A 14477-nucleotide genomic window follows, 5' to 3' on the forward strand; every position below is an offset into this window, starting at 1 on the left:
ACTGGTCATATTATTATGGGAAAGTTGACATTTCGTGCCATAATTTCCACATAAATCCAAGAGTTCTGAAAGTAACAGCTGGACAGGTTTTGAGATGTGCCCCCTTTCATCATATCAAAAGTTGATAAGAATTAGACAGTGCAATCTCCATAAAATATTAAATTTTGTTTTCTTCCATTGAGCTGTGTACAAATCGTGCCTGCAGGAAGTTCAGGCTCTGTGGCTCTTGTATAAACGTCATGTGATGTCACAGGTCACATCGTCTATACATTTTGTTTTTAACCATTTTGATTATTTTGATTCATATGCCATAAAAAAAACAATAACCTGTGAAAATTTGAATTTTTAAAAGGTCGCATTTTTGAGATAATATCACCGAAAATCCGGAGCGATGTCCACGCAGGAAGAAAAGCCCGAAATTTGATAACAATCTGAGAAACGTTACTGTTAGTAACACTTCACAGATAACGAGTTATGGGGGATACACCATATAATTTTAATGTGTCCATAACCACGTTACTTCAAAATAAAAATAAAAAACCTCAAAATACTTTATACTGTCGAAAGCTGACGTAGGCCCCTCTTTATCATGGTGCAGCCATCTTGAATTTCTCCCTTGATATCAATGTTACCAAACTGAGGCTGGAAGAACAACAGAGTCTGGTTCCTATTTGCTAAAAGATTGTTAGCATTCGTTATTGCTACTCGGTACGAGGAACACGACCACGATGGAGGCAGCACGACAAAGGTATATTCTAAGTTAAGTTTTTGTTACAACTTATTATAAAAGTCATTACCGTTCTACCTTCCCTAGGGCTGGAAACGTACATCTGTTTAGTTTTCAGTTTTTGTGGAAGATTAATTTAATACAAATCACAGTTGTCAATAAAAAAAAACATCCTATACCCAATCTACTTACACAATTATGTGGTCACGTTTCAATCAATCTATGAATCAAAAGTCGTGTGTGAAGCACCAAATCGAAAGTTTGCTCAGGCTCTTTATACGGTCGGGCATCGCGATGAGGAGACACACTGTTTTATAGTTGAATGGTTGAAGCCTGCTTGAACAGGAGAGCTTATTAATTGTTGGAGTGCAAACAAGGCGAAACAAATCGGGTTGTTTCGTGTTAGTGAAAGTGAAATTCCAGAGCATCATGATGTTTTGATATACGCTTATGATCTCGTTCTTAGTTTTTCTTCATAGTCCTACTTAACACTGGTTTATCGTGTTGAATTTCTTTTGTTTCGACGATTGGGTTGGGATGGTTTAAATATCCTCACCTAATTTTTAATTCAGTATTTTCCTTGGTCCTATGATCGAAGAACGTTCAAAACAGGCTTGTTTGTGCAAGTACGTACACTGATTAGCTAGGGGGCAAAGTTTGAACTGTTTGCCAACTTAAAAGTTAGCAAAGTTGGCAAACAGATAACTACAGAGGGCGCTCTTCTGAATTTATGTAAACACCGTCAGAAACATGTTTCCGTCCGAAAACATCGTTCCGTCAGAAACATCGTGTCTAATCTGCTTGTGATCTGGCTTTATCGGGACAAAGACGACTAAACAGGCAAATATGCCAGTGTAGCTAAAGCCCTTCATATCGTCGGTAAGCAGAACGCCCAGACGACTGTCAACTGCATCAACTTCCGGGAGCTTGTTACTTGTTGTGTGACACTGTCTGATTTATCATGGCGGCTACGCGACCATTCGTGAGCGTGGCTGTTATGTTGCAGTGTTTTGGCAAACACACTTCAGGTACCTATTTGATTGCTGAGCTCTTGTTGTATTATGTAATTAAAACTTTACGTATCCTACCACCACGTTTTCTTCACTCATTTTGTATCATACTTACCAAACAAAAGGATATCCCACTCACTTGGGTGGCCAACTCTCTCAGCCTCATTTTAAGTAAATGATATTAAATAACAAATGAAAAAGAGGTGGCACTGTGGCAGGTACGGACATCCCGCATGACTGGTATAAAAGTAGTAGTATTATAAGACAAGGGAGTGCAGTGGTAGTGCATGGACAGTTTTGGTTAGTAAAATAAATTACAGTTACACAGGTGTACTCTAGTCCGAGTAACTGGACCCAACAACCTTCTTGATATTTGGACCTTTCCACTTTTAGTTTTAAAGAAGATTTGTTGTTGGTTCCAGATTCCAGTTACCTTTCTAAACATAAATGTAACTGAGTGTTGGTGAGACTGATAGCATGGTGAGAGTATTGAACAGATTATGGTCAGGTTAATTCTAGAAACTATAAGGCTCCTATAGTATTTAGAAGTAGGTTCAGGTTAATTCTAGAAACTATAAGGCTCCTATAGTATTTAGAAGTAGGTTCAGGTTAATTCTAGAAACTATAAGGCTCCTATAGTATTTAGAAGTAGGTTCAGGTTAATTCTAGAAACTATAAGGCTCCTATAGTATTTAGAAGTAGGTTCAGGTTAATTCTAGAAACTATAAGGCTCCTATAGTATTTAGAAGTAGGTTCAGGTTAATTCTAGAAACTATAAGGCTCCTATAGTATTTAGAAGTAGGTTCAGGTTAATTCTAGAAACTATAAGGCTCCTATAGTATTTAGAAGTAGGTTCAGGTTAATTCTAGAAACTATAAGGCTCCTATAGTATTTAGAAGTAGGTTCAGGTTAATTCTAGAAACTATAAGGCTCCTATAGTATTTAGAAGTAGGTTCTGGTTAATTCTAGAAACTATAAGGCTCCTATAGTATTTAGAAGTAGGTTCTGATTAATTCTAGAAACTATAAGGCTCCTATAGTAGGTTCAGGTTAATTCTAGAAACTATAAGGCTCCTATAGTATTTAGAAGTAGGTTCAGGTTAATTCTAGAAACTATAAGGCTCCTATAGTATTTAGAAGTAGGTTCAGGTTAATTCTAGAAACTATAAGGCTCCTATAGTATTTAGAAGTAGGTTCTGGTTAATTCTAGAAACTATAAGGCTCCTATAGTATTTAGAAGTAGGTTCAGGTTAATTCTAGAAACTATAAGGCTCCTATAGTATTTAGAAGTAGGTTCAGGTTAATTCTAGAAACTATAAGGCTCCTATAGTATTTAGAAGTAGGTTCAGGTTAACTCTAGAAACTATAAGGCTCCTATAGTATTTAGAAGTAGGTTCTGGTTAATTCTAGAAACTATAAGGCTCCTATAGTATTTAGAAGTAGGTTCTGGTTAATTCTAGAAACTATAAGGCTCCTATAGTAGGTTCAGGTTAATTCTAGAAACTATAAGGCTCCTATAGTATTTAGAAGTAGGTTCAGGTTAATTCTAGAAACTATAAGGCTCCTATAGTATTTAGAAGTAGGTTCAGGTTAATTCTAGAAACTATAAGGCATCTATAGTATTTAGAAGTAGGTTCAGGTTAATTCTAGAAACTATAAGGCTCCTATAGTATTTAGAAGTAGGTTCAGGTTAATTCTAGAAACTATAAGGCTCCTATAGTATTTAGAAGTAGGTTCAGGTTAATTCTAGAAACTATAAGGCTCCTATAGTATTTAGAAGTAGGTTCAGGTTAATTCTAGAAACTATAAGGCTCCTATAGTATTTAGAAGTAGGTTCAGGTTAATTCTAGAAACTATAAGGCTCCTATAGTATTTAGAAGTAGTTTCAAGTGATGTGAAATTTTAGCCATGATGATGTACCTATCTTAAAAAACAATGAAAACATTTGATAGCTAGACATGATATAGTACAGTCAGCACTCAAGCAGGTTAATGCTTAAAACTGTTGGACCAGTGGTCAATGGGATAATTTGAGCCATCTCCTCCCTTAACCCCCTCCCCCCTCCCACCAAAAACCCTACAAAGTCGCCCCCACTCATCACACTATACTTTATTTGACAATCTACAACCGCTTCACTTTAAATAGTTTCAGGCCATGGAAGCTTCTCAAGAGGACTTGGTGTTCGACTGCAGAGAACAAGGATTGGAACTAGAGCTCTCTTATTATCCCAGCACCAACGTCATTATGGCAAGATTGGAAACTACATCCATGTAGAAAGAGACAGTGAAAATAAGGGTATGGAATCTCAGGTTTCTTTTGTTTTATTTAAAGGCAGTAGACACTGTTGGTAATCGTCAAAGACTAGCCTTCACAGTTGGTGTATCTCAACAGTTGCATAAAATAACAAGCCTGTGAAAATTTGAGCTCAATCAGTCATCGAAGTGGCGAGATAATAATGAAAGAAAAATAACCCTTGTCACACGAAGTTGTGTGCGTTTAGATGGTCGATTTCGAGACCTCATTTCTAAATCTGAGGTCTCGAAATCAAATTCGTGGAAAATTACTTCTTTCTTGAAAACTATGGCACTTCAGAGGGAGCCGTTTCTCACAATGTTTTATACCATCAACCTCTCCCCATTACTCGTCACCAAGAAAGGTTTTATGCCAATAACTATTTTGAGTAATTACCAATAGTGTCCACTGCCTTTAATAGATTTTTTAATATAATATCAAAGTCTTATCTAGCGCACGTATCTCCCAAACAAGGTACTCAAGGCACTGAGTATAAACAAACTTTTATAAAGATAGGTTATTGTAGGGATGAATTCTGAGAACCAATTATGTACATTGTAGCACCTTATAAGGGTTTACAAGGTGCTATGGTACGGCGCATACAGCAGCCACAGCCAGGAACACCGGGGCGAACCCCTTCTCTTTTTGATAAGTGTGTTGGGTTCTTTTACATGCATTGCACAACACATAGGACCAATGGCTTTACGCCCCATTCGAAGCAATGGTTAAGTGTCCTGCTTGATTACACAAGTGTCACGGCTGGGGATTCGAACCCATACTCTGCTGATCAGAAACACCATAGTTTGAATTTGGTGCTCTTAACCGCTCGGCCATGACACATCCATATGTAGCCCGTTTTTTTGCAGTTTTCAAAATAATTTGTTTTCAGGGGTGCCAGTCAGAAGCCATTCAACCTGTAACTGCCATGGGAATGTTGGTTAGCAAATAAGTTTCTTACATTGTGGAAGTGTCGTGGCCGAGAAGTTAAGAGCACCGATTTCAAACTCTGGTGTTTCTGATCAGCAGTGTGTGGGTTTGTCCCATGTGTTGTGTAACGCATGTAAAAGAACCCAGTGCACTTTTCGGTGTTCCTGGCTGTGGCTGCTGTATGCGCTGTAGCACCTTGTAAACCCTTATAAGGTGCTAAATAATTGGGTCTCAAAATTCATCACTGCAATTACCTATCATTCTGAAAGTTTGTATATACTCAGCACCTTGAGTACCTTGTTTGGTAGATACGTGCGCTATATAAGACTTTGATATTATTATTATTATTATTATTATTATTTCATTTTATCACAGCATGCAAAAGAAAGATCTCATTTTCCTTTGTGCCGGTAACTCCTCGAGCCGGGCTACGTCCCGTAGCCTTAGATCTCAAGGGTCTTTCTCAGGATCCTCGCTGTTCCCAAAAGCGTTGCCTTTTGTAATAGATCTACCCTCACATTTGTCCCTATTTCATCTAGATGTTTCCCCAGTGCTTTGGGAATGGTGCCAAGTGCTCCAACCACCACGGGGACTACTTTTACCTTTACCTGCCAAATCTTACGAAGTTCCCTGGCCAGGTCCTGGTACTTCTCGATCTTTTCCATCTCCTTCGAAGCTACCCTTATATCACCTGGCACCGCTATGTCAATGAGATGACACATCTTCTTCGTCTTATCTAATAGCACAACATCCGGACGCCTATGTTGTATAACATGATCGGTCTGAATGTTAAAGTCCCATAGGATCTTGACCTGGTCGTTCTCTACAACTTTCTCCGGAACATGGTCGTACCATTTCGCAAGTACTTTGACACCATACTTCTTACACAGATCCCAGTGAATCACCTTGGCCAGCTTGTCATGTCTTCCTTTGTACTCCGTCTGGGCCATCTTACTGCATTCGCTAATAATATGAAATACAGTCTCCTCTGCTTTATTGCACATTCTACACATAGGAGAGACGTTTGCTTTCTCTATCCTTGCCTTCATTACATTTGTCCTTAGAGACTGGTCTTGCGCCGCAGTAATCAAGCCCTCTGTTTCCTTCTTTAGTTCTCCACTCTTTAACCAATTCCATGACTTGCTGCTGGCCACTTCCTCAGTACACCTCAAGAACCGGCCATGAAGTGGTTTGTTCCTCCAATCCTGATGTCTTTCCTCCTTCCTTTCCCTCTTGTACTCTTTCGGCCCAACTTCGTCTGCCCTCGTGTACCTTTGTGCAACTTTCAACAAGCTCTCCTCGGTCCTCCTGACATGACAATGCAAGCTTCTGCGCTCGATGTTAACACTGTCCGCCACGCTAAGCAACCCCCTTCCGCCCTCTGACCTCGGAAGATAGAGTCTACTAACATTTGACCGCGGGTGTAGCATGCCATGCATGGTCATTAGTTTTCTTGTCCTCCTGTCAGTGACATCTAGATCTTCCTTAGTCCACTCGACAATACCCGCACTGTACCTCATCAAAGACACGGCCCATGTGTTAATCGCCTTAATCATGTTCCCCCCGTTTAGTTTAGACTTCAAACATTTCTTTACACGCCTGATGTATTCTGCCTTCAGCCTTACCTTTGATTCCTTGTGAAGGACATGGTCCGATTCATTATTATTATTAATTATTATTATTATTATTATTATTATTATTATTATTATTATTATTATTATTATTATTATTATTATTATTATTATTATTATTATTATTATTATTAAGAAAATCTTGTGGCTTTGCGAAGTACTTACTTAATTTCTCTCTTTGTTTTCTAATAAGAGTTTGCGTTGGTAGAGATGAGACGACAACCAGTGAATGGTATGAACACAGAATTCATGGTAGAGCTGGAAGAGACTCTGAAGATACTGCAGAATGATAACAGTTAAAGAGGCGTCATTCTGTCATCAGTAAGTTGAATATTTTACTCTTGAAATAAACCACTCTCTTTTAAAGCCATTGGACACTTTCGGAACAGAAAAAAAAAATACTCCACTTCAGAGGGAGCCGTTTCTCACAATGTTTTATACTACCAACCTCTCCCCATTACTCGTTACCAAGTAAGGTTTTATGCTAATAATTATTTTGAGTAATTACCAGTAGTGTCCACTTCCTTTTATAAAGCCATTGGACACTTTCGGAACAGAAAAAAATTAAAAGTTCACAGATTTACAAATAACTTACAGGGTTTACAGAAGGTAATGGTGACAGACTTCTCTTGAAATATTCCATGAAATGCTTTACTTTTTGAGAAAACATTAAAACAATCAATTCTCGATATCGATAATTACGGATTTATTTTAAACATATGTCATGACACGGCGAAACGTGCGGAAACAAGGGTGGGTTTTCCCGTTATTTTCTCCCGACTCCGATGACTGATTGAGCCTAAATTTTCACAGGTTTGTTATTTTAAGTTGTGATACACGAAGTGTGGGCCTTTGACAATACTGTTTACCGAATGTGTCCAATGGCTTTAAATGAGCCTCTGAATTTGTTATTTGTGGCTGGTTGTGGCCGGCGGTTAAGAGTACCGGATTTAAACCGCTATAATAAGAACTTAGAACAAGAAATATTATTTCTCATCCAATCTTTTCTTACTCCAGGGAAATCCAGATGTTTTCAGCGCAGGTTTAGACATTCCAAACCTCTACCAGAAATCATCCGACCACATGAGCGATCTCTGGAAGTCAGTTATAGGCTTCTGGACAAGATTCTATGGCACCAGGATGGTCACCATCGCTGCTATAAATGTGATAAAAGGTTTGTTTTCAAATGCAAGAAACAGTAAATGGCAGGACATTAAAGACACTTGACACCTTTAGTAACTGTCAAAGACCAGTCTTTTCACTTGGTGTATCTCAACATATGCACAAAATAACAAACCTGTGAAAATTTGAACTCAATTGGTCGTCGAAGTTGCGAGATAATAATGAAAGAAAAAACACCCTTGTCACACAAAGTTGTGTGCTTTCAGATGCGTGATTTCGGGACCTCAAAATCTAATTCTGATGTCTCGAAATCAAATTCAGGGAAAACAACGTTACTTCAGAGGGAGCCGTATCTCACAATGTTTTGTACTATCAACAGCTCTCCTTTGCATGTTACCAATGATAACAATTACCAATAGTGTCCACTGCCTTTAATCAACAAATCAATCATCAATAATGAGAACTTTTAGAGCAAAACTTTTACTTGACCAGAGAATTTGTTACAAGATCGAAATCAAAATGAGAAGAACACTACCTACTCAGTTTCACATTCGAGCTGGCTTGGGAACAAGCATAAAGAGAAGATCTATCTCATTTGTGTTATTGGTAGTACTTCATTACTCAACAGAATTGAAAGATATTTGTATTTATCAGTTGAACTAAAACAATACAGTGAGGCGTATTGTTCAAAAACTTAATACCGCCGGACCTGTACGGTCATAAGTTTAGTCAGACCCGATGCTAAAATAATTGGCCTCGCGCCTGTGGTCGATTGTCAATTCAGAGCCATGGGGACGCCCATAGAAAGTAGTAGTCCTAACCAATTTGCTATACCTTACGCCCAGGTAGAAGTTAAAAAGCAGGACAGTTCCTTTCAGAACTGAGAAGTCTCCCAAATAATCTGATAAATCTAATACGCTGTAGTAGAACAAGACAGTTCTCTAAAAAACCTCATCATGCAATGCCTCAAATCCCATATGTGTTAATACTAGTATTATTTGATTAAACTTCACAGGGCCATGCTCCTGCAGGAGGATGTCTGATTGCATTGTCATGCGACTACCGTATCATGGCACAGGGCAACTACAACATTGGATTCAGCGCTGTCAAACTTGTAAGAATAATTTACAATAATAATACCCAGTTTTTATAAAGTGCCTTTCACACCGGAAGGGCGTCTCAAAGCGTTTCCAACATTTAGTACCCCTTGTCACTGGGCCACTTCATTCCTTAGAGGCAGTGGACACTATTGGTAATTACTCAAATAATTATTAGCATAAAACCTTTCTTGGTGACGAGTAATGGGGAGAGGTTGATGGTATAAAACATTGTGCGAAACGGCTCCCTCTGAAGTGCCATAGTTTTCGAGAAAGAAGCAATTTTCCATGAATTTGATTTTGAGACCTCAAATTTAGAACCTGAGGTCTCAAAATCAACCATCTAAACGCACACAACTTCATGTAACTAGGGTGTTTTTTTCTTTTATTATTATCTCGCAAGTTCGATGATCGATTGAGCTCAAATATTCACAGGTATGTTGTTTTATGCATATGTTGAAAAACACCAACTGTGAAGACTAGTCTTTGACACTTACCAATAGTGTCCACTGCCTTTAAACCATCTCAGCTCCCTGGGGAGTACACAGCCTGTGCTGCCATTCTTGTAGTGCACTAAGCTAAATCAATCACAAGAACCATCTCTGCCCTCACAGGTACCTATTTACCACTGGGTGGAGAGAAGCAATTATAAAGTGTCTTACTCAGGGAAACAAGTGTCACGACTGGGATTCAAACCCACACTCTGCTGAACAGAAACATCAGAGCTTTAGTTCGAGTTCGGTGCTCTTATCTGCCCGGCCTCAACACCCTATGTCATGTACCACAAACGTGATTCGATCAAGCTAAAATGAGTCGTCAAAAAAAATAAGTATTTGTCAGAAATATAATTTTGGAATAATATGCCAAAACAGGTCTATGATATGCTAAAACAAGTGTCACAACCAGGATTTGAACCCACACTCTGCTGAACAGAAGCACCAGAGCTTGAGTGAGTGATCTTATCAACTCTGCCACGACACCCTTCTTATAACTGGGTATTAAGCTTCTCCATTTAGGAAATGGAAGAGTGGCGGCAGGGTCTTAAACTGTCGTTTAATACCGGCAGGGTTGTGGTCGTGCAATAAAGGACAAGATTGAAGGCGGGTACCTTAATTGACGACCAGGACCCTGCAAGATTTTAAACGGCAGTTTAAAGAGAGGCACTAGACACTATTGGCAATTACTCATTTTTTTTAATTAGCATAAAAACTTACTTGGTTACAAGCAATGGAGAGCTGTTGATAGTATACACATAATGAATGTTTATGAGTGCAATGGTGCAAATATGTTCATGAGTTGATAGATGGAATGTTCTATTCAACGCGGCGGAAACATAAATTCAAGTTGCTTTTTTTTTTTAACTTGAAGGGTATGTATGTGCCATACTGGGTGCATGAATTGATGAGTAGAAGTTGTGGACGAAGAACAACAGAAAAGAGTTTGCAGATGGGTAAGTGCAAAATAATTATTAATATTTCTTCTACAGATCAAATTGCTAAGCTTAAATTAAGTAGGATTTGAAACTTTGCATGGTGGAAATAAGAATCTATTGACCCATTTCACCTGACGTCATCACCCGAATAATCTTGGCTGCGCCATTTTGGTGGTCAATGTCAACGTGTGTTATTCAGTAAAGTGCGCATTTTAGGCGACGCGGCGTTTACACGTAAACCTATTGACCACCAACATGGTGAGCGTGGCATCAGTTGCTGCGTGTGACGTGCGTGCAAGGGGTCAATGAACTAACATTTGAAAGATTGTTTTCCTGCTCAATTTGGACCAAACTTTTATCCATTTCCACATCGTCCTGGATGCTGTCAGGAACATTTAAGTCGAAGCAAGTGAAGCCAAATTCTACTTCTGCAGCGACATTTTGTGCCCCACTTAATTTTTGCTTAGCAAAGACATTTGTCAAGCAGTATTCTCTACTTAAAGGCACTGTACACTATTGGTAATCACTGTTAGCATAAAAACTTCCTTGGTAATGATCAATGGAGAGCTATTGATAGTATTAAACATTGTGAGAAAGCCTCCCTCTGAAGTAACGTAGTTTTTGAAAAGGAAGTTATTTTCCACTAAAAAATTTGATTTTGAGACCTCAGAATTAGATTTTGAGGTCTCGAAATCAAGCATTTGAAAGCACACAACTTCGTGTGACAAGGGTGTTTTTTTCTTCCGTTATTATCTCGCAACTTCGCAACCAATTGAGTTCAAATTTTCACAGGTTGGTTATTTTGTGCATATGTTGAGATACACCAAGTTAGAAGACTAATCTTCAGTGTCCAGTGCCTTTAACAGCTTTACGATATTTGACCCTTTTTATAACAAACCTCATACTTCTTCCTATAGGTTTATTATATAAGCCCGATGAAGCTTTGAGAATTGGCCTGATTGATGAAGTGGTTCACCCATCTGAATTACTCAATGCTGCTCGGAAACAGATGTCCAATTGGCTCCAAGTTCCAGGTAACTAAATAATAATAGTAATAATAACAACAAATTCTTATAGCGCATCTCACAATAAGCGTCTCAACGCACTTTACACTAGTCCCCTGGTCATTGGGCCAATAGCATCCCTTTATTCTTTCTCAGCTCCATGGGGAGTATACAACGGGACCTCAAAATCTAATTCTGAGGTCTCAAAATAAAATTCAAATATTTTAGAGGAAAATAACTTCTTTCTCGAAAACTATGTTACTTCAGAGGGAGCCGTTTCTCACAATGTTTTATACTATCAACAGCTCTCCATTACCAAGTAAGTTTTTATGCTAAGAATTATTTCCAGTGCCTTTAATGCGCTACATATATAGCAGCACAGGCTGTATACTCCCCAGGGAGCTGAGATGTTTAACATGTTTTAAGGAATGAATTAAATGGCCCAGTGACCAGCCGTCGTTTTCACCAAACTCTTCCTAACTTAGGATTAATCGTAGGACTTAGGACGAGTCCCAGTCTTGCACTGTAGCATGTAAAACTTAAGATAAATCCTAAGTTAGGACGAGTTACTCGTCCTAACGAGAGATAAGACGAGTCCTAACTCTTTGTGAAATTGCCCCCTGGGGTATTAATTGTGGAAGTGCTTTGAGATGCCCTTCGGGTGTGAAAAAAACGCTTCATAAAAATTGGTTGCTACTTCCTCTTTCCCCACCTGTCACTTTCATGTTCTTTCATTCTGTCTCTCTCCTAACCGATAGATCATGCCAGAATGATGACTAAGGAAATGATGAGGGCGCCTCTACTTGAGAGAATTCACTCGGGACAGGACAGAGAAATTGCAAGAATGACAGATTACCTGAGATCAGACACTGTCCAAAGGTCTATCGGAGCATACATTGAGAAGTTAAAAAACAAAAAATTAGATACTTGACCGGAATGGAAATTATACAAACTATTTTATTTAACTCTTGAAATGCTTTTTGGTTTGCGATAAGACCATTATAATATGTCAGCACTGTATACTCAGTACCAAAATCATTATTCTTTATCCCTGTTGCAAATTTAAAACCTCTTATAAGACCATGATTGTTACATCGATTGATATGATGTATAACTACATTATGTTCTTTTGAGAACTTGTTGCGCTGTTTATTCTACTGCAGCGGAGTAGACTTTTCAGAATTCAGGAGACTTCTCAGTTCTAAAAAGAGCTGTTCTGCTTGTACACTACTGCCTAGGCAGAAGGTAGAGAATTAGCCGGGACTACTACTTTTGCTTAGTGGATCGAGGGGCAGCTCGTTATTAACTTCACTGCCGCAGTGTGATCTTTATTTGTCTCTCTTGTAATGGTGATTGTAATGCCAGTTAGCCACTTGACACCAGCCAGCAAGATTGGTTCTAGGGTAATCCCAGGTCAAAATTCCAGTTGAACCCAGTTAACTGGGGTCAACTGGTTCAACTGGATAGTGACCAAACTCGTCCATTTTCCATATTAACCAACTGGTTTGGACTAGGTTTAACTGTGTTCAACTAGGTCTAAATTATAAACCAGTTGGTGTCTGTCCATTTTCCATATTAAACCCACTGGTTTTAACTGTATTTAACTAGTTTATCAACTGGTTGATCAACTAGTTCCAGTTAAACACAGTTTAACTAGGTTCAACTAGAATTTTGACCTGGGATGTGAAGACATTGTATCAGAACAGTGAATTTCCTGGTGAAAGTTATGCCCCAAGACTCGTAGACATGCCCCTTACCGGAAGAAAATTTCTGTGCCCCTACAAGAGCAGAATGGCGATGTATGCAAGGGGGTTTATTGACTGTCTTTTGGCGATGTATGCAAGGGGGTTTATTGACTGTCTTTTGGTCTGTGGTTTGCTCTTATATTATCTGTCCTTCTTGAATTTGATGTATGCAAGGGGGTTTATTGACTGTCTTTTGGTCTGTGGTTTGCTCTTATATTATCTGTCCTTCTTGAATTTATTTCACCACGTGTGGTGCTTGGAGTTCTTGTTATTTTTCCCCCTGCTTTCGGAGTCAAGTTTACAGAGTTTACAGCTTAATATGAGATGTTTAAAAGTTGACACACCCAACCCTCCTGGGGTCATTTTATCAACAATGGTGATTGAAAATCAACTGTCACACTTTGTACGACATTTGGGACAAGTTAACTACAAGCTGCCTACCCCAAGTTGAACTTCACATTTATTAACCTATGGATGTGATTGATTATTTTTAATACTGAAATAAACTGTATTACTCCTTATGCCCAAATATCGTGTCTTTATGTTTTCATATGAGACTTTAGGGGGGATTTTCTCCTTCTTGATATCTCCCCAGTTCGGAATGACTTTGTTTTGTCACAGTTTGCAGTGAACCCCCCCCCCCCCAACACCCCAAGACAATCCAGGGAGCAGAAAAGAGACCAGGGTAAAATATGGCCATGGGGGATTGGACCAAAGGGCATGCATCATTGTTCAGGGGGACTTCTAACATTTTTTTCTGAAACACCCCTCTTGTTAAAACTCTTGGTATCCCTATTACCAGTTAGAGCAAAATCTGAGGTAGATAAATAAACATTGTTGGTGTGGAAGTGATTAAAAAGAAATGATGGTATATAAAAGTTATTTTATTTTGGTTCAATAAATGGGAGCAATGGGGCAGTGTATTTAAGCCACTGACAGGATGTAGTTAAAAGTGGAACCAAAATGTAACATTATTTCAAACCCACCTCTAATATTTTTCCCCTTACGTTGTTGAATTTTATGGATTTTTTTTTGTAAATTTCTATAGCTTTTAGAGAAGACTTGTCCCGACATTGATGCAGGTCTCAAAAAAATATATGTATTTAAATCCCAACCTCACTGGTGTTTTGTTTAAAAGAAATTAAAAAACAGTGCCGCTTATTTACAATTGACCTTGGAATTTATTCATGTTGCGGCTTAGTTACAACTGACCTGGGGATTTATTCAAGGTTGCTGCTTGTTTGCAACTGACCTGGGAATTTATTCAAGGACCCGAGTAGGAATTGTAAAATCTTCCTCCATGGTTAAATGAGCCAAAATCTTTCTTTTTTTAATTATGACAAAATACCAAGTAATACGTGTTTGTAATTGTTACATATTTTCTCTTTGACTGTTTTCGTATAGTTTTAAGTTGTTTGATCGTGTAAAGAGCAACAACAGACGCGCGTTTTCAAGATTATCCAGAGAGCCAACGAAATTGTCTCACGAGAG

At 38.6% G+C, this 14477-nt stretch overlaps 1 protein-coding gene across 2 annotated transcripts; it reads left to right on the plus strand.

Annotated features, from left to right (window-relative positions):
* The first annotated feature begins 1429 nt into the window (after nt 1-1429).
* LOC117293079 (enoyl-CoA delta isomerase 1, mitochondrial-like) lies at nt 1430-12721 on the plus strand. 2 transcript variants are annotated; one of them, XM_033775294.1, is made up of 8 exons: nt 1430-1755; nt 3882-4031; nt 6780-6907; nt 7604-7760; nt 8724-8822; nt 10174-10255; nt 11155-11271; nt 12000-12721. In XM_033775294.1, exons 5-8 carry the CDS (start codon nt 8778-8780, stop codon nt 12170-12172), a joined length of 417 nt encoding a protein of 138 aa, XP_033631185.1. In that variant the 5' UTR covers nt 1430-1755; nt 3882-4031; nt 6780-6907; nt 7604-7760; nt 8724-8777; the 3' UTR covers nt 12173-12721. The 2 variants fall into 2 exon arrangements, with proteins under 2 accessions (XP_033631185.1, XP_033631183.1); XM_033775292.1 differs by having other exon boundaries at nt 7604-7750.
* The last annotated feature ends 1756 nt before the right edge of the window (nt 12722-14477 follow it).

Source organism: Asterias rubens, chromosome 7 (assembly GCF_902459465.1).
Source record: "Asterias rubens chromosome 7, eAstRub1.3, whole genome shotgun sequence".
NCBI lineage: Eukaryota > Metazoa > Echinodermata > Asteroidea > Forcipulatida > Asteriidae > Asterias > Asterias rubens.